This window comes from Mastacembelus armatus, chromosome 16, assembly GCF_900324485.2.
Source record: "Mastacembelus armatus chromosome 16, fMasArm1.2, whole genome shotgun sequence".
NCBI lineage: Eukaryota > Metazoa > Chordata > Actinopteri > Synbranchiformes > Mastacembelidae > Mastacembelus > Mastacembelus armatus.
The window spans coordinates 25,452,463-25,472,623 of NC_046648.1; the positions used below are offsets into that span (position 1 = coordinate 25,452,463).

Below are 20,161 nucleotides of genomic sequence, written 5' to 3' on the forward strand. Positions count from 1 at the left end.
TTTTCATTCTGCCATTAAAAAACACTGAATATTGGATGTAACCACCTGATTAAAAACAATACTATCAGAAGTTTTGAAATCATAAGAATGTGCCTAAAAACACGAAGAGCTGAGGAGACGTTTGCATGGCTGCAAATCATTTATCAGTTCACGTGGTTTTGTGTTTACAAGGCTCAGTCTATTCCAGTAGAAGCAAATGAAAGAGTGATGTGTCAAACTGCTTGTCAGGACCCGGTGTCTCCCTGTGGTGGATGTTACTTCAGCTCCTCAGTTTCACTGGTGTTCACAGCTTCACACTCTACAACTGGATCACCGAGGGTTTGAGGTCTGCTGTGGATCATGGTCCTGCTGTTTGATCCACAGTCCACTGATGTGTAGTGGAGTCCATTCTCCTGTCTGCTGCCACACAACAGTCGCAGTGATCCACAGCAGACCTCAAACCCCGTGTGAAGCTACTGGTCCCTGAGCTCAACACCAGTGAAGCTCTGAGGCCCTGAAGTGCTGATCTACAGATTCAGATCATTTTGTACCTAAAAAAACAGTAGTTGTATTCAACTCTATGAAATGTGTAATGATAAAACAATCATTTGTTACTCATTCCAACATGAGGACAATACCTGAGTCTTAAGACTTCAGGGTGAAATGCAATTGTTTGCTCAGGTGCTGTATAAAACGTTAAGGCTGTGAATTCACTGGGGGTCAGTGTGGACACTGAGCAGCTTCACATCACTGGGAGGCTGCTCTCCAAACCTACTGAGTATGAGTGTTGTTGTGGGAATAACTAGGGTGGCCCCAAGGTGCGAAACACAACAGCCAAAGAGAAAAGACGTTTCACAAAAACTCTGACCTGACTCGGGTTTTGTTCAGTTACAAACAAGACTGTCATTTTGAATTATTGTTGTGTTTTTGTTGTTGCATTTTGCACCTTAGGGTGACTAGAAATAACAGTGTGATTTATTGGAAATTAGGGTGGAAGGTGGGATGCAGGAGAGTAATAAAAACAGACTGCTGCTCTGTTCTCTCCTCATGACATGTTACAGCTGGATTTAATGTTTGTTCAGTGAATTTTCCACCACAATGTGATCAAATAATAAAAAGTGCATTAACGTTGAAAAAGGCTCATTTCGGTTTTACTTCAGTTTGTGTACAAGCTGCAGAGCTCTGTGTTCACAGAGGCAAACACAGCAAATAAGAAGAAGCTCTGATGCTGACTGGAGGCTGTGACAGTCCAGAGCAGACTCATGGCAATATCTTCTGAGATGGTGCAACAGCGCCACCATGTGGTGGGTTTCTGCTGCATCTGTTATTTTGAACAGAACAGGTTGAATCACACCTGTTGGCTGATGTTAATGTAATGTTCCTGTTGCTGTTGTCTCCAAATTAAAGTAAATTAAATTGATTTAATTAAATGTCAGTGTTTCCTGACCTACTTAAATGTAAATGTAGTTTCCACCAGCGATGTCATGTACCAGAGGGAACAGTAAACGACAGTAAAGCTGATGATGCTACTCACAAATGGAAACAGCTCAAAAATACTTTCAAATCCAAACTTTTATGCTCAGACAACTTTTATTTTATAAACCAACAGGAAGTTACGCGTCTGGTTGTGCTAGCCATAGTGCTAACTGGATGATGACGGGTCCAACAGGAGGAGAGTTTCCCAGGCTACGCTTCCTCCTCTTATGGCAGCAGCGTCGGTGAAATGTCAGGGTGTGTGGCTGCTGCTGTGGCTCTGCGTCCGGCTGACCGAGCTCAGAAATGCCCGGTAAGACAGCGGTTTTCTGGTGGAGCTAACCGCTAATGTTAGCCTCCTAGCGGCCGTTAGCTTGCTAGCGGCCGTTAGCCGAGCCTAAAGTCGGAGAACCGTGTTCTGGCTTCTTTTGTCCCCCTCTTGAGTGTCAACCTTTAACTAGCTACTTATCTGGATATGTTTTGGTAAGTTTGAGTTTATTAATAACAGATTAATTACGATTGGTCATGACACGGAGTCTTCCTGCCAACAAACCAACTTCCGCTATACGCACAAACTCATGCTAACCGAACATGCTAAGCAGCTGTTGAACTTTTAAAGTCCACAGGTCTGGGTCTTAAATGCAGTAACTTCTGGAATCTGTAAAACTGGATTAAAGCTCAGAGATCGAGCGCATTAGTAGCAGAAAACATGTGACTCCAAGATGCTGCATCACGTTTACAGATTCACGCCTGTTACCTGGTTAACAGGTAATTTATCTGCAACTAGTTTGGATGATGAATTATTTGTTTTTGCAGCTTTTTCAAATATAAGAGGTTGAAGTTTTCTTCCTAATATATAATAAAGTGAACACATTTGACTGGAAACACATTTTTTTGGCTGTGGGTAATGAATAATAATCGATGTTACTAATAATAATAATCGATGTTAATAACAATAATAATCGATGTTAATAACAATAATAATCGATGTTAATAATAATAAGGTTGTCTCTGTGGGGGCCACACCATTTAAAGTCATGCATTAAGTGAAAATGTCAAACGTTTCCTGACTCCAGCTTCTCTAATGAACCTTTGCTGTTTTGTGTCACTGGAAACTGAACAGCTTTGGATTTTGGTCTGAACGGACCAGGGAGATGTAGAACTCTGAGAACTAGTTTCTGACTAAATGCTAATTCTGTTTGATGCAAAGTAATAGTTGTTAGCAGCCTTAAACCAGACCGGTCTTAATAAAAGGGTTGGAGATGGGGCACAGTCTGTTTGAGGCAGAAGTGAAAGCACAGCTCTCAAAGAACACATTCCTGCATGTGATGAAATATCTGCTGAAATCTATTACACAACACGGGGAGTCTGACCCAACACAGGGTGTATTTATGAGCCAACATAGATTTTTACATGTGCAGCCATCCCCAGAGGTTTGCAATACAGATGTTTTTTAGCTCTGTTTGTTGTGGGGATGTTTTTCTTCCTCACTGCAAATATGCTGACGACCACGCTGATGTCCTTTCAGGGCTCACTCTTATTTTTCAAAACAACATTTTTAAGTGAGTGACATGTCTAAAATCCTCCTACTCCTTCTATAGTATGAGATCAAAAAAAATACTTTATCACCTTGTTATAAAAATCCTTTAGCAGCCAATGTGACCACAGAACTGTCTTGCTATTTCAGATTTTATTTATATTTGGGTGGCACGGTGGAAAGTGGAGTCTCCTCCCAGCAGCACATTGTGGGTCTGAATCCCGATGGACCCGGGGCCTTTCTGTGTGGAGTCTGCATGTTGTCCCTGTGTCTGTGTGGGTTTTCTCCTCCCACAGTCCAAACACATGCAGGTCAGGATTAGGGTCTGAACCCAGGTGGACCCGGGGCCTTTCTGTGTGGAGTCTGCATGTTGTCCCTGTGTCTGTGTGGGTTTTCTCCTCCCACAGTCCAAACACATGCAGGTCAGGATTAGGGTCTGAACCCAGGTGGACCCGGGGCCTTTCTGTGTGGAGTCTGCATGTGGTCCCTGTGTCTGTGTGGGTTTTTTCCTCCCACAGTCCAAACACATGCAGGTCAGGATTAGGGTCTGAACCCAGGTGGACCCGGGGCCTTTCTGTGTGGAGTCTGCATGTTGTCCCTGTGTCTGTGTGGGTTTTCTCCTCCCACAGTCCAAACACATGCAGGTCAGGATTAGGGTCTGAACCCAGGTGGACCCGGGGCCTTTCTGTGTGGAGTCTGCATGTGGTCCCTGTGTCTGTGTGGGTTTTTTCCTCCCACAGTCCAAACACATGCAGGTCAGGATTAGGGTCTGAACCCAGGTGGACCCGGGGCCTTTCTGTGTGGAGTCTGCATGTGGTCCCTGTGTCTGTGTGGGTTTTCTCCTCCCACAGTCCAAACACATGCAGGTCAGGATTAGGGTCTGAACCCAGGTGGACCAGGGGCCTTTCTGTGTGGAGTCTGCATGTTGTCCCTGTGTCTGTGTGGGTTTTCTCCTCCCACAGTCCAAACACATGCAGGTCAGGATTAGGGTCTGAACCCAGGTGGACCCGGGCCTTTCTGTGTGGAGTCTGCATGTGGTCCCTGTGTCTGTGTGGGTTTTCTCCTCCCACAGTCCAAACACATGCAGGTCAGGATTAGGGTCTGAACCCAGGTGGACCCGGGGCCTTTCTGTGTGGAGTCTGCATGTTGTCCCTGTGTCTGTGTGGGTTTTCTCCTCCCACAGTCCAAACACATGCAGGTGAGGTTGGTTGGTTGGTGACTAAATAACCCCCCCACCCTGGATGTGCCAGGATAAACAGTAGATGATTAATGGATACTTGGGATTTTAACATGAAAACCAACAAATCAACAAAAACTGTGCTGTAAAGCAAATTGTCTTTCATTTGGAGTCAGTCAGCAACAGGCACTTATTTTCATTGTTGATGAATCTGCAGATAATTTTCTTGATCCACTCTTTAATAGATGTCATAAACTATTCAATATAAAAGCCTTTGTGATTTCTGACATAAGAATTATGTCAAAGATGTTTTCATTTATATTTATATTTTATATGCTCACACAAACTTACCACAGATGTTTCGAATGAAAAAATACTCATGTCTCTTTGTAGAGTGTCTGTGGACGATGACGTCCTGCTGCCGTACGCCCATGGCCACGGCCCCTCCCACTCTCACCGCCACGTCAGAGACTGTCAGCCCGTTATTCATGGCAACATCACCCATGAGACCTGGACCTCCAGCAACCACAGCGGGCTGCCAGAGGCCGAGTCCATGCAGTTTGTGACGAACGTGCCGGGAAGCAACAGATGGGTTTATGGTCAGTGAGGAGACGTTACAGCAGCATAAAATAACTTTATTGACAAATATGATTTGCTGTGATGAACCGACCTTTATTGTTCCCTCTGATTATTTATTTACTCCCTGTTTAAAGCAATAGGACCTGCCCTTATCTGAAACTTCCCACATGTTCTGAGAAATAAAATTCATGTTTAAATGAGCCCAGGGATTTTTTCAACTTCAAACCAGATCCAATAAAAAAAAAAAAAACCTGTGATGATGCAGCCACAACATGAATTTCATTTCTTAAAACGTGGGAAGTTTTTACAGTTTACATTCCCTTACTTCCATCACTGCTGTGAAGATATTTTGATTTGACTGTGTCCCTGAAGCATTTCAGCCTATTGTGTTTTTGTCTCCAGGTCACATTACAGTGGTCCACGACCCACAGAGGACGGTGTCGGTGTTGGAGCCTGGTGGGCCTGGTGGTTGTGGGATGAATCAGAGGTCCCTGGTGGAGGAGACGTCCAAAGCCGCTGGGTGTCTGTACGCCCAGAACGCCGGCTTCTTCAACACCAAATCAGGCAAATGTCTGGGCAACGTGGTGAGCGACGGCAGGATGGTGCAGGACAGCGGCGGCGTGCAGAACGCACAGTTTGGGATCAGGAGGGACGGCACTTTAGTGTTCGGGTAAGAGTTCAAGCTGTGACCTCAGTTTTAAAGGCTCAGTCCACCTAAACTATAAACGTGTTCTCTCACCTCTTGAAGTACTCTCCATACTGCTGGGTAACTTGTGAACTTCCCACCAGGGATCAATAAAGATACTTAAGTAATACTTTAGATTGTAAATGTGCATACAACACAAGAGGTAAATGAGGAAACGTGTGTTTATAGTTTGTGTAAAGCCCTTCTTTCTGTTCTGTGATTGGCGTGATTGGCCTGATTGATAACTTCAGCAGGCAAATGTAACAAACAGTGGTAAAAAAGTCTTGTTAGGGACCTGTGCATCCACGACACTGAAAGTGCTTATGGATACTGCAGCTTGACCTGCAGACAATAAAGCAGGATGTTTTTGCTAACTTTTATTTTGACAAGGCCCTGCTCATTGTTCCTCCTGAGAGTTGTCATCAGTGTTTCACCTTTCTGAAATGTTCCTGTGCTGCCGATATTCTCTCAGGTTTTGTTAAAAAAACATGTGCAACAACTGCATGGCTTCCTGTTTGTGTGTGTCAGTAACTTTTCACATCTGCTTCACCTTAGTGAACAACTAAAAACCAGAACAGTCATTGTGACATGGCTGTGGACAGTCACCATCACATCATCTAGTAAATAACAAAGTCCATTTCTTTTAAATCCTGCAGTTCAACTCAGCTGGAGTTTAAATGGTGCTGTAGGCTCAACACTTTCCCCCACCCACGTAAACAAACATATGTTGACACCGTTTATGTAGAAAACAGGAAGAATCAATTGAACTTGTTTAATACCTGAGGTAAAGGTCCAGTCAGGACCATGCTAGGTGGCTAATGCTACCAAACCAACAGGTTAGCTTTAGATGCTAACACATCCAGAAGGAAGAAGGCCCCATGTGGATCCAGTGTGAGTCCTTTGGCTGCTTTGAACGCTCTCCATGTGAAAAAGCCAAAGCCATGTTAACCCTGGTTGTTGGTCTTTCTTTGTCCCACTCTCTCTGTGCTAAAGAACGCCGCCTCTTGGCTCTGGCAGCCACACAACAGCACTGGTCAAATCCTTGTATCTCTGCCTCTGCATCTGCAGCAGTGATGTCTTATAACCCCATTAGTGTCAGACTGTGCGATGGGTGTACAGCAGAGAGAAATGCCTGGACTGTCATTATTGCAGGACTTATGCCTTATGCACCAAACAATAGTTTTCCCTTCGTTTCTGTTTTCAGATTTATTGTGTGACTGCTGCGTGCCACTAATTCGCCCATGCTCCATCCTTCCACACAGGTACCTGTCACAGGACGATGTTTTGGACCAGTCCAACCCGTTCGTCCAGCTGGTCAGTGGTGTGATTTGGCTGCTGAGGAATGGCGAGGTATACATCAACGAGAGCCTGGAGGCCGAGTGTGACAAGACACAGGAGACAGGTGTGTACATCCACACTACTGTCACCCCTGCAGTCTTAGTCTGAGGCCAGAGAGGAGTGTTTTCAGTCACACACTGCAGGAGCTGTTTTAACAACAGAGGTAATAATTAATCCAAACAATGAAAACTGGTGTCGCCCTCCGGGGGTAAGATTACATTAACCTGCTGTATGACACTTTAGCTTCAGGACACGAGTTGTCATGGTGACAGACAGGCTGTCAGTTCTGCAGTACTTAGGTCTAACTGTATCTGTGTTTATGTAGCACAGAAACTCATCTGTGAGCTGAAACGACTGGATCACACCACCAAAACACAACCCTGCACTGTTTGATTAGCAGCTACAAGGACTAAACAATGTGGAACAAAGTTCAGGTTTCTCAGCTGCAGACAGTTACTGTTACACACAGAGCAGGGACAGACGCACACACATGTTTTTAAACAAGTGAGGATGATTTCTCAGAACTGATTCGTCAGTGTTTGCATAAAGCTGAAACTTGACCTTAGTGTTGTATGAACTCCGTGAATTAAAACTCCACAGGCATCCGCCCACTGCAGACAGACAGGCAGACAGACAGACAGCGTTGGCATTGTGCTGCTTGTTTTGGGCCAAGTCTAAATGTAGGAGTTGGTTTCAGACCTTTTTTTGAAATGTTGTGCTAAAGTTTCAGGCACTAAAAATAAGGTGAGGTTGACTTTTAAAAAAAGCAATGAGCAGTTTTTATTTCTCACTGAGCCTCATTCAAAGTGCAGTAAAAAGAAAAGGCCTAAACAAGATGAGAATCTGCTGCTGCACAGTAGTTTGACAGCAGAGCAGCATTACTGTTGGATTACTCTGATCACAGAACGATGAGGAGACTCACACTCATTAGCACGTTCCCTGAGAATAAGATCTACTGTAATCCTTTGTGTTAGATTCACATTACTGCAGGTGAAATAAAGAAATATACCCAAATATTAACACAGAATCTTTTTTGTGTACGTTCACAGGAGTATTCCGCACGTTTGTGGATGTGGTGTCGGCCAGGACGGCGGTGGGCCACGACGCCAAGGGCAAACTGATCCTGTTCCAGATCGATGGGCAGACTGGAAGTAGAGGGTAAGGAAAGGAGAGAGCTGAGGGATATTGGGTTCTCGTGGCCACTTCTACCTTGGATCCACTTCCAACTCGGTAAAATAAACAAATTTGTTAAGCTTCATGGCTTCTGTGTTTAGAGTCTGTGGCCCTGTGACCTACAGACATAGCAAAAAAACAAAAAGATGTTAACAAATGGGAATCACACTCAGTTTGGGGGTTGGTGTAGATGCTGCCTGATCTTACAGCTGATAGTTCTGTGTTTTGTCTTGTATTTTTTGATTTTTTTTTTTCCATGTTCATTGATCACTACGACCTTATCAATTGTAACCTTCATAGCTCCACAGCAGCCCTCAGTATGGCTAAATAATAAACAATAAAAAATGAACAGGAGCTCCACAGGGAACAGTTCTCTCACCCTTTTTATTTGTTGTGTGTCCAGCAGACTGTAGAAACAGGTTCCAGGTCATCTCCAAACATTTTTGGATGATTGTGCCTTTATACCGAATGGTGAGGCTCAGACACACCAGGACAACATTATTAGATTTGTCAGCTGCTGCAGTGGAACCGTCTGATATTAGCAAGACTAAAAAATCAGTTACTGACTTTTGAACAAAGAGACAGCGTTACTGTCTCCACTAACAATCAGCAGAGTGAATACCTTCCTCTTACAAATATCTGGGAGCTCATTTTGAAAAAGGCACAGTCACTGCTGTTCTTACTGAGACATTAGACAGGTCAGTAAGAGGTTTTACATGTTTCCGTTAGTGTTTTGTGGCCAGTGCTTTGTTTTATGCAGGAGGATAAAGGATCCCAAAGGCCGGCTCTGTCCCTGGGCCGATCCCTGAAGAACCAGGATAGTACAGACCATACTTCACTGCATGGGTCATCCTTTGTTTGGTGTTTTCAGTCATTTGAAAAGTGTCAGGAGGAAGCTGGTCAGGATGCCAAGCTGCTCCACAGAACCTTGGAGAGGTTCTTTGCTGTGACAGTTTGAAATCAATCGTCTGAAGTTCTGTGGACGTAGCACCATGTTCAATTCAATTCAATTTTTATTTGTATAGCGCCAAATCACAATACAAATCATCTCAAGGCACTTTACAAAAACTAAAACTAAAAACCCAACAATTCCCTTATGAGCAAGCACTTGGCGACAGTGGAGAGGAAAAAACTCCCTTTAACGGAAGAAAAAAACCTCCAGCAGAACCGGGCTCAGTTTGGGCGGCCATCTGCCTCGACCGGTTGGGGTGAGTGGATAGAGCAGAGAGAAAAGAACAGCAACAATAAACAACAAATAGACACTGCAGGTTGGAGGGACCAGTAACTGCACATCAGCGATAAACAGCTCCAGGACCAGGGACACCTGCAGAAGGTACAGAGAGAACAGAGAGAGAGAGAGGGAGGGAGAGAGCACAAACTAGGGTAGAGAGAGAGAGCACAAGGTTAGTAACATTCAATGGTGGAATATACATGAGGTGGGAGAGAAGAGGGGGGGGGGTTAGGGTAGGGGAGCTCAGTGCACCGATGGTCCTCGGGCAGTCTAGGCCTATAGCAGCATAACTAACTAAGGGATGGTTCAGGGTTGCCTGAAGCCAGCCCTAACTATATGCTTTGTCAAAGAGGAAGGTTTTAAGTCTAGCCTTAAAAGTACAGAGAGTGTCTGCCTCCTGAACCCAGGCTGAGAGCTGGTTCCACAGGAGAGGAGCTTGATAGCTAAAGGCTCTGCCTCCCATTCTGCTTTTGAGAACTCTGGGAACCACAAGTAGGCCTGCACTCTGAGAGCGAAGTGGTCTATTGGGATAATATGGTACTATGAGGTCTTTAAGGTATGAAGGAGCTTGATTATGAAGGGATTTGTATGTGAGAAGAAGGATTTTAAATTCTGTTCTATATTTTACAGGGAGCCAATGAAGAGAAGCCAATATAGGAGAAATATGATCTCTCTTGCTAGTTCCTGTCAGGACTCTGGCTGCGGCATTCTGGATTAATTGGAGGCTTTTTATTAAGGTATTAGGACATCCAGATAGTAATGAGTTACAGTAATCTAGCCTTGAGGAAACAAATGCATGGACTAGTTTTTCTGCATCATTTTGAGACAGGATGTTCCTAATTTTGGAAATGTTGCGCAGGTGAAAGAATGCAGTTCTAGAAATTTGTTTTATGTGTGAGTTAAAGGACATGTCCTGGTCAAAAATAACTCCAAGGTTTTTTACAGTAGTGCTGGAGGCCAGGGCTATGCCATCTAGAGTAGCTATAATTTTAGAAAAGTTATTTCTGAGATTTTTAGGCCCAAATATAATGACTTCTGTTTTCTCCGAGTTTAAAAGTAAAAAGTTACTGGTCATCCAAGCCTTTATGTCAGTTAGACAGGCTTGAAGTCTGGTTAACTGGTTTGTGTTAACAGGTTTAATAGATAGATATAACTGAGTGTCATCCGCATAGCAGTGGTAATTAATAGAGTGCTTCCTAATGATATATCCTAAAGGAAGCATGTACAGGGTGAACAGAATCGGTCCTAGCACAGAACCTTGTGGAACTCCATAACTAACTTTTGTTCGTGTGGAAGGTTCATCATGGACATGAACAAACTGGAATCTGTCCGATAAATAGGATTGGAACCACTTTAACGCTGTTCCTCTGATACCAATCACATGCTCCAGTCTCTGTAATAAGATGTTGTGGTCAATGGTGTCGAATGCTGCACTAAGGTCTAGGAGGACAAGTATCGAAACAAGTCCATTATCTGAGGCTAAGAGAAGATCGTTGGTAACTTTCAACAGTGCTGTTTCTGTACTATGATGTGCTCTAAATCCTGATTGGAAATCTTCAAATAGTTCATTCCTGTGTAAGTGGTCTGATAGCTGCTTAGCAACAGCTTTTTCTAGGATTTTAGAAATAAATGGCAGGTTGGATATTGGTCTATAATTAGCCAAGACTCCTGGATCAAGACTAGGCTTTTTGAGTAAAGGTTTGATTACTGCAGTCTTAAAGGCCTGTGGTACGTAGCCTGATACTAGAGATAAATTTACCAAGTCCAATAAAGATGAGTTCATTAATGGCAGGGTGCCTTTAAGCAGTCTAGTCGGGATGGGGTCCAAGAGACACGTTGATGATTTCGATGAAGCAACTACTGATGTAAATTCAGAGAGATCTATAGGAGAGAAGCAGTCTGTTCTGGAGATATTTACCAAACTTATGGTGAATGAATATTGTTTGTGTGTTTTTAGATTATTTTTAGCTTTTAACTCTGTTTACAACCTGATTCCCCCTTGGATCCCACTATACCTCTTGTAAATTGTGTGGTACATGGTCTAATTGTTTTTCATGTTTCATGGTTCTGTATTGTCTGCTGTTGTTACAAATAACTTCCCCCCCAGGGGATTAATTAAGTTTAATAAGGTAAAATCTATGGAACCCCATCTCTAAGAGCACCTGTCTCCTGGTAAACATGGAGCCAGAAAATAGATGTGATGGAACCCATATTTTTTATTTACCACCCAGTAAATGGACAGAGGTGTCAGTTCCCCCTGGAGGGGAAAATGGGGGCAGAGAGTAATTTATTCCATTAACCTAAAGGGACTGCAGCACGTTGAGTCAAGCGGGACTGAGATGTGCGAGGTTTGATTGAGTTTGGGAGTTAAATGGTATCAACTTATAAATAATGAGATAATGAATTCATAGGAGAGATATCTTTTCATAGTGACCATAATGTCTTTATAATAGTATAGTATATAGTACAGGTGCCAAAGCTATGGCCTGCTGTCTGTACTGATGCCATACAGTACTGCTTGATTAAAACATTATTTACTGCATGTTCTCTTTTGTCAGGTACCAGAATATTATTACAAACTAATGTCTGAGACGACATGGAAGCAGAAACAGGCTGGAGCCAGAGAATAAAAACAGTCTGATGGAAAGATGGTTCTCTGAAAGAGCTGGTTTGTGAGCTGAACCAGCTCATTTCACCTCATCCCACTAAGATCTCCCCACTGATCAATTGTATTGATCCGCCCTGGGGACCTGCAGCAGCTCTGGAGGTTAATGTGCTGCTGTTAATGATGTAGGTTTGAAAAGCACAACAAGCTGACATGTCAGAACATGTGTGCTCTCTCTGTAGCTCCACCACTCGATCAATAAGCCACAGGTCAGCTGGGACGGCCCGGCCCAGAGCAGCAGCACTCTCTGAGTCCTGTTGTGCAGCTGCAGGCTTCCCCACACTCCTCCTGTACACATGCTGCTCCTCTGTGAGGTGAAATGTGGACCTCAGTGGTTCTCTTCAGACAGCAGGAACAAATAGCATGTCACACACGGTGCATTTATTTCACTGTTTGGTGTAATTACTGCTTTAATAACGTGTCTTCAAAATAAAATATAAAATAAAAACAAGCATTCCAGTAAAAATGTGATTAAAAACAGAATTGTCCAGTGTCAGGTCTTTTAAATCTGTTAAATGTAGTGTGGTAATTATGTCTGTCTGTTGCCTGAGTGTAGACCAGTCACCGCTTGTCTGTGGCAGCGTTTCATTTCGTTTTGCACCGTCTCTGTGCTCAGGATGAGTCTGTGGGAAGTGGCTGAGTTCCTGAAGAAGTACGGTGTGATCAATGCCATTAATCTGGACGGAGGCGGCTCTTCCACCTATGTGACTGATGGCTCGCTGTCCAGCTACCCCTCTGATCACTGGTGAGCTGAGCAGTCTGTCACGTTTAGTCGTGTTGCACTTCATGTTGGACCATCTTGTCCTCGTCCTTGTCCTGTGAAATGTCACAGATGTGATTTGGTCTAATTGATGTTTTCTCGTCTGTTTTTATCTGCTCACCTGTTACTGTGTCCACCACCCCCAGTGAGTCAGACAGCAGGTGGCGCTGTGGCCGGAGTGTCTCCACCATCCTGTGCGTCCATCGGCGGCGGTGCCAGCCCTCAAACTGCAGTGGAAACGGCGACTGTGTGGACGGCCAATGTCGGTGTCGGCAGGGCTGGCGGGGTGCCGGCTGTGACTCTCTGGTGTGTCAACCGCCAGCCTGCGGCCCGCACGGCGTCTGCACCGCCAGTAAGTGTGAATGTTATTACGACTGATGGCAAAGTGACACCGATCAGGGTTTATTCAGGTTCTTACATAGTCAGAGTCATAAGGGCTGTTGTCCTACACTGACCTGTAAGTATCTGGACCTATAAGTCCCAGCGTTGGTCCCGTTTTTTGCACTAGGCTTCATCTTCAACACAGACAGAGCCATTCTCTGAGAACCACACTGGGGGGGCAGTTCATGTCTGACTTTCTTCTGTGTGACACCACTTGTTGGGTCTTCCTGTTCTTTCCACTAATCCCTCACGTCTGATCCACTTTCTTCTTCTTAAACATCTGTGTTTTTGTTCAGCAGCTTGTACAAACAGATCCTTCCACACAGCAGCTTTCAGACATTTTCCTTTTTTTGTGAAGGAACTGACATGGCCTGTGTCTGTGATAGCACACTGCAGTTCAGGGTGTCCGACTCCAGTCCTCAAAGACCACTGCGCTCCTTGTTTTCCAACTAATTATTAATTCATGAATTAATTCATTCTTCTCTGGGGACAAAAGGGTAGTTCTTCTGTCCCAGTGTGCTGATGTTCAGAGTTGATCCAGCTGTGTACTCGTGTATGTGCTGGTTTAAAGTCTGTGGGTGTTGCAGGTGGATGTGTCTGTGATGCAGGATGGAGAGGAAGCAGCTGTAGCCAAGGTAATCACTGTCTCCCACACACACATGTACTGCAGTACTTGTGAATAGTGTGTACTCTTGTGGACATTACTGTCCCATAATCCCTGCAGATTCACAGGATGGGCTGAAACACAGTTACATTCCTTTTGCTTTTGTTGTCACATCAGCGGTGATTTGTTTGCAGAGTGCCCCCCAGGTTTCTACGGAAAAGGCTGCAATCAGACCTGCGCCTGTGTTAACGCCGGTTCCTGCGATCCCGTCTACGGACGCTGCACCTGCCCACCTGGTTTCCATGGCAACAGCTGTGAGCAAGGTAGAGCTGCACTGAACTGCATTTATGTCGAACCAGGGACAGAGGAACCGTCTCTGGTTTCTGCAAAGCTGGTTCCAGTTCACTTTCCTCAGAAAGTCCAGATCCCATCCAGAGACTGACAGCACCAATGAATGTGTGAATTCTGAATCCAGAACCTGGTTCAGCTTATGGGTCTGAGCCGTAGACCTCCATTGTTGTCCAAAAACTATTAAAAACCCAGCAGGGAGCCACACCGCTGACCTGGCTCACATGGTTCTTCCTCACCAACAATGGGAGGCCTGTCTGTTTCCAACAAACTTCTTGTTGTCATGTGCATCATATATGAATGTGTTTGTTTTTTTATCAGGGTCTGGGTCAAGTTTAATTAATTCTGTGGTGAGAAGTTCTGGTTTCACACTGCTGGGAAAATGAAATCTTCCCAGTAGCTGCTCCCATTTGTGAAGGTTGTTTGTGCAGCTATCAATGAAGTGTCACTCTCTGTCAGTGTGTCCTCTGGGCCTCTTCGGTCTGACCTGTGCTCAGCGCTGTCGCTGCAAGGACCAGTGCCCATGTGACCCGCACACAGGAAGCTGTAATGTCACACTGCAAGGAGAAGCCAACTTCACCTTATACACAGGTATTTATGTGCACACACACACACACACACACACACACACGTTCAGTGGCTGCAGAAACTGAAGCACCTGATGGCCAAGGGCCTTTTGCACATAACGACATGAATCAGTTACTGTCTTCATCCGCTCACGCAGCAGATGACCTGCAGGGTTTTACTGGTGGATGGTTTTTCTGAACATTATCTACCTGCAGAATCTCACCTGCTTCCTCATCCTCACATTTACACACACACACACAGAGACTGTGTCCACACAGAATGTCCACACACACACAGTCTGTGTGTGTGTGGACATTCAAGCTGATCAATGGAAGTTTGATATTCTTCTACACACACACAGTGTGTGCGCATGTGTTGTTTGCTGTCCAAACGCAGCAGCACTGTATCGACTCAGCTGCACGTCACCCCACATGTTCGTGTTGTAACTGACACTACTCACCACTGTTTTCAGTTTATCAGGAACCCCTGTGTCGGACCCAGGCGGTTTATCAGGAACCCCTGTGTCGGACCCAGGCGGTTTATCAGGAACCCCTGTGTCGGACCCAGGCGGTTTATCAGGAACCCCTGTGTCGGACCCAGGCGGTTTATCAGGAACCCCTGTGTCGGACCCAGGCGGTTTATCAGGAACCCCTGTGTCGGACCCAGGCGGTTTATCAGGAACCCCTGTGTCTGACTGAGTCCGTCCAATCTAACAGTCGTACACTAAATCCTCCTAGATGAAGGTGAAAATATTCAGTTTGTGTTCTGACTGTGTCACAGCTGTATATATAATGTTTCTTCCAACATTTCCTGTTGTGGATTTTTGGGCAGTTAATCCATTTTCAGTGAAATCTAACAGTGTGTTCAGAAAGAACAGGCAAAAGCTTAGAGGAGCTGCTGTGTTTGTGTCACATTAGTCTCTTTAAAGGACAAGGATGTGGCTGTGGGTGAGGTTATGGGGGCCTAAGGCAAAGATCACACTTTGGACGAAACGGGAAGTTAACATCTGTGGTCTTCGCTCCACAGCTGGACACTGTCTGGCCAAACAGATGTTTACATCGTGGAGACGAGAGGAAGAAGCTCACAGGGAGCAGCCCCATCTAACAGAGTGAGAACTATTTATTTCTTGTGTTTTTAGTCTTTGGTTCATGTATCTGACGTTTGGCTGTTGAGGTTCGCCTGCAGGTGTAGACACTACATCGGCTGAGCTGCCAAACAAATGTGGATAAATATGAACCAGGACTAGTCCTTCAGCTTTTCTTCCAGACGCTTAAACACACATCGTTAGGGGACCTGAGTCCTGTCCATTTGTAATTGAGGTGTTTCTTTCTGCGTCTCAGTGTGGATTCTAATCATATATCTGCACAGGTCTCAACGGTGCTTTGTAAAGCTCCTCTGGTCACCGACGGAGGGAAACACTGATTTTACTTCAACTGTTAAAGGACGCAGCTGCTGCTTTGGTGTGTGTGTGTGTGTGCGCGTGTGTTATTGAGCCAGAGACTGGCAGCAGCAATTAATGTGGTTTACTCAGTGTAATGTGTGAATATGTGCTGTACACCTCCAAAAACTATCAGCCTGCTATAGAAAACACTGTTTTCAGTCTGATGTCCTGCAGGCATTCCTCAGTTTTTCCTGAAAACCTGGTTTGAGCTGTAAATATTTCCAAGAAAGGCTCAGGCACTAATTGTAAGGGAAGTGGTGAAAGTGATAGAACATAAAAACAAGAAGATCAGAGATGAAGACGTCCTCCGTGTTTGTAGTTTTCTCATTGAGCTGGGGGATGAGTCTGACCCTCCTCCGTCTCTCCCCAGGGTGACATGGCTGATCATCACCCTGACCCTGGCCTCTCTGCTCATAGCCAGCCTGCTGGTTCACCTCGGCCGAGCCTGTCGCAGCTCGGCGCCACCTCACTTCCTCAAGCGCCGCGACTACTCCTACGTCCCACTGACCGACATCAACGGGGCCACTTCGCGTTCTGAAGACCACGCTGCGAAATCAAGAAGGGGGGACTTTGGATTGGACGACTCGGACTCTCAGGACGAGCTGTGGTCTCCGTCGTGCTCAGGGAAGTCGCAGCTGTGAGGAGGACCAAGGCGACGAGTGACAGCACTCTGAGTTTGCACAAAGACAAGCAACTGAAAGTCAGTGTTCCTCTGCTTCATTTGACTTTGCCATCAACAGTCCTGCTGAAATTAAAAGGAGCAAGCACAACAGTTTTCAGGCAGTAGGTCAGATGTGGACTCACACTGTCTGAATGAAGACGAAATGAGCTTTATTTTGTGAGCTGCACATCAGCTATTATCAGACACTTTGTGGTGAATGTAATTTTTAGATGTTTTCTTAAAATTGGTGAAGCGTCATGTCTGGATGTGAAAGAGCTGTGGTCTGTGTGCAGACTGTGAATCATGTCAGACATGATGCCACAGATGTTTGGTCCAATTCTTTCTTTTTCATTAAATCAAACCATGACTTTTGATTCTGTTCAGGGTTTTTCACTAAACCGCTGCTAAAGCTAAGCTAACATTTCCTGCTATTTTTGCTCCCAGAGGTGAGGGAGCTGTCGTATTAAAGACAGGTCACCTTCAACTTCACCAGGATAATGTGATTTCTACACGTCACTACCAGCAGACTCCTGGTGTGGAATCAGAAGGTGCTGTGGACATGGAGATAAGTGTAAGTATCAGGAGCTTCAGTGAGTCTAATCAAGTCTGTGCCCTGTGTCTGTGCCCTGTGTCTGTGCCCTGTGTCTGTGCCCTGTGTCTGTGCCCTGTGTCTGTGCCCTGTGTCTGTGCCCTGTGTCTGTGCCCTGTGTCTGTGCCCTGTGTCTGTGCCCTGTGTCTGTGTGGGTTTTCTCCTCCCACAGTCCAAACACATGCAGGTCAGGATTAGGGTCTGAGCCCAGGTGGACCCGGGGCCTTTCTGTGTGGAGTCTGCATGTTGTCCCTGTGTCTGTGTGGGTTTTCTCCTCCCACAGTCCAAACACATGCAGGTCAGGATTAGGGTCTGAACTCAGGTGGACCCGGGGCCTTTCTGTGTGGAGTCTGCATGTTGTCCCTGTGTCTGTGTGGGTTTTCTCCTCCCAGTCCAAACACATGCAGGTCAGGATTAGGGTCTGAACCCAGGTGGACCCGGGGCCTTTCTGTGTGGAGTCTGCATGTTGTCCCTGTGTCTGTGTGGGTTTTCTCCTCCCACAGTCCAAACACATGCAGGTCAGGATTAGGGTCTGAACCCAGGTGGACCCGGGGCTTTTCTGTGTGGAGTCTGCATGTTGTCCCTGTGTCTGTGTGGGTTTTCTCCTCCCACAGTCCAAACACATGCAGGTCAGGATTAGGGTCTGAGCCCAGGTGGACCCGGGGCCTTTCTGTGTGGAGTCTGCATGTTGTCCCTGTGTCTGTGTGGGTTTTCTCCTCCCACAGTCCAAACACATGCAGGTCAGGATTAGGGTCTGAACTCAGGTGGACCCGGGGCCTTTCTGTGTGGAGTCTGCATGTTGTCCCTGTGTCTGTGTGGGTTTTCTCCTCCCAGTCCAAACACATGCAGGTCAGGATTAGGGTCTGAACCCAGGTGGACCCGGGGCCTTTCTGTGTGGAGTCTGCATGTTGTCCCTGTGTCTGTGTGGGTTTTCTCCTCCCACAGTCCAAACACATGCAGGTCAGGATTAGGGTCTGAACCCAGGTGGACCAGGGGCCTTTCTGTGTGGAGTCTGCATGTTGTCCCTGTGTCTGTGTGGGTTTTCTCCTCCCACAGTCCAAACACATGCAGGTCAGGATTAGGGTCTGAACCCAGGTGGACCAGGGGCCTTTCTGTGTGGAGTCTGCATGTTGTCCCTGTGTCTGTGTGGGTTTTCTCCTCCCACAGTCCAAACACCTGCAGGTTCGGTTGGTTGGTGACTCTAAATTGTGAGTGTGTGTCTCTGTGTGTCAGCCCTGTGATTGTCTGATCAGTGTTACTGTTCTGTCTGAACCGAGTCTCAAATAATAAATGTCTTTTATTAGTGAGTAATACAATCAGCTTCCTCTTCTTGAAGCTCTTTAACTGCTTCAGTTTAACCAAAGAATCAGCCTTTGCATTCCCCCTGTTCCCAGTCTTTATGCTGAGCTAACCAGCTGCAGGCTGCATTACTATTCAGAGCGGAGTGCTTTTGATCTTCTCTCATACAAATCTGAGTATTTTCCAAACTATGGAACTGAAAAGGTGCGTTTTGTTGTCTGTTTGTGTCCAAAGGTGTTTATGAGCTGAGCAGCTTCATTCGTGGAGTTTCCACTTCTGCAAAAACAAAGATGTTCTCTGTGGCTGCTCCTCTTCTGTTTCATGTCACTGCTGTGCTGCGTTCTTTGGAGGCTTCTGCTCATTAACCACTAATGTGCAGCAGGCTCAGTAATCCTGTTTGCACCGACCATCTGTGGAGGGAACAGGCTCAACGATTTGCTTGCTCTGCAGAGATTCCCCATTGATCCTGTTTGTGACCTGGCCTCAGAACCTAGAGCTTCAGTTACCTGTCTCCTGGCCAGGTGTGGGGCAGTGAGTCCAGCTCACCTGTCGTCTTCATTCTAAACGTTATCTGCCTGTTTTCTGCTTGTTCTGCTCCGCTCCCCCAGCAGTTGTCTGGTTCTGGTCAGTTTTAGTTGGTGTTTTTGAACCAGCTGCTGTTTTTTTCTCTTTGCTGAAACAGAGCCCTAACACCTGCAGGCGTTTCCTCCCTGAGGAACAAGCATTTGAGCGAATGTCTGTTTGTCTGCGTCTCATTTCTTCTTTTGGTCTCTGTCATTTTTCCAACCCAGGATTTGTCCAGTCTGGTTTCAGGTCATGTTCAGACCCTAGAGCTATGAAACCTAAACTCCTTTCTGCTAAACACCATGGTCAGCATGTTTACACATTTCCTTTGGCATCAACACGATTCATTACATCTCATAATACAAAGCATGATGGGAACTGTAGTACTGCAAGTTCCATCATCTGCACCAGCAGAAAATGATGAACCCCAAATATCCACCTACTAAAGTGCTAATTCAGCTAATGGCATTACCCATAACCCCCAGTTACTGTGCAGAGCTGCAGACAGAAACGCTTCACTTCTCACTGTTAATGTAAAAACTGAAACACATTTGAATGAGGCCAGTTTGTTTCGTCTATTCTGCTTCCAGAGCAGAGCTGGACCCAGTCACATTCTTATTTAGATAAAAATTACATTTAAATGACACAAATCTCAAGCAGCCAAACTTTAAAGTTTCGTTTCCATGAAAGTGTTGATGTTAAAACGGATTATTCTCTGGGCTCTGGAACTTTTTTTCATCTTGGTCTGCGAAACAGAAGCTGACAGGAGCTTTCAGTCGTATTAGCTGGTCTTCATTAACCATAGAGCTCAACCTGCGCCAGAAGTCTGAGCACGTGTATGTTTCAGTGGGCTGCAGATTGCATCATCAATCATCGAGTCTTTGTTTCTTCACATGCAAATGCTTTTTTCTGAGGCTGTGACTCATTTTCTGTCCCTGGAGGAAGGAAACGCTCCCTGCTGTTAGTCAGTGTCTTCATGAGCTGAGGGCTGGACGGCAGCCAGCTGGGCCTGTTTACACAGTTAACTGACAGGACGCTCTCAGCCAATGAGCAGCAGCCCATTCTCAGCTTCCCTGCCCCTGACCTTAGTGTTAGGGGAGGGGCTTAGCT

General features: G+C 45.6%; 1 protein-coding gene across 3 annotated transcripts; it reads left to right on the top strand.

Moving 5' to 3' along the window:
- Positions 1–1,544: 1,544 nt before the first annotated feature.
- Positions 1,545–16,973, top strand: nagpa (N-acetylglucosamine-1-phosphodiester alpha-N-acetylglucosaminidase). Of its 3 annotated transcripts, none has more exons than XM_026317604.1 (12): positions 1,545–1,765; positions 4,560–4,765; positions 5,148–5,415; positions 6,693–6,832; positions 7,818–7,926; positions 12,454–12,582; positions 12,744–12,949; positions 13,566–13,613; positions 13,777–13,905; positions 14,390–14,521; positions 15,524–15,605; positions 16,309–16,973. In XM_026317604.1, the coding sequence occupies exons 1-12, from the start codon at positions 1,683–1,685 to the stop codon at positions 16,577–16,579; spliced, it is 1,803 nt and encodes a 600-aa protein (XP_026173389.1). In that variant the 5' UTR covers positions 1,545–1,682; the 3' UTR covers positions 16,580–16,973. The 3 variants fall into 3 exon arrangements, with proteins under 3 accessions (XP_026173389.1, XP_026173390.1, XP_026173391.1); XM_026317605.1 differs by lacking the exon at positions 1,545–1,765 and adding an exon at positions 1,794–1,935; XM_026317606.1 differs by lacking the exon at positions 1,545–1,765 and adding an exon at positions 2,104–2,220.
- Positions 16,974–20,161: the final 3,188 nt, after the last annotated feature.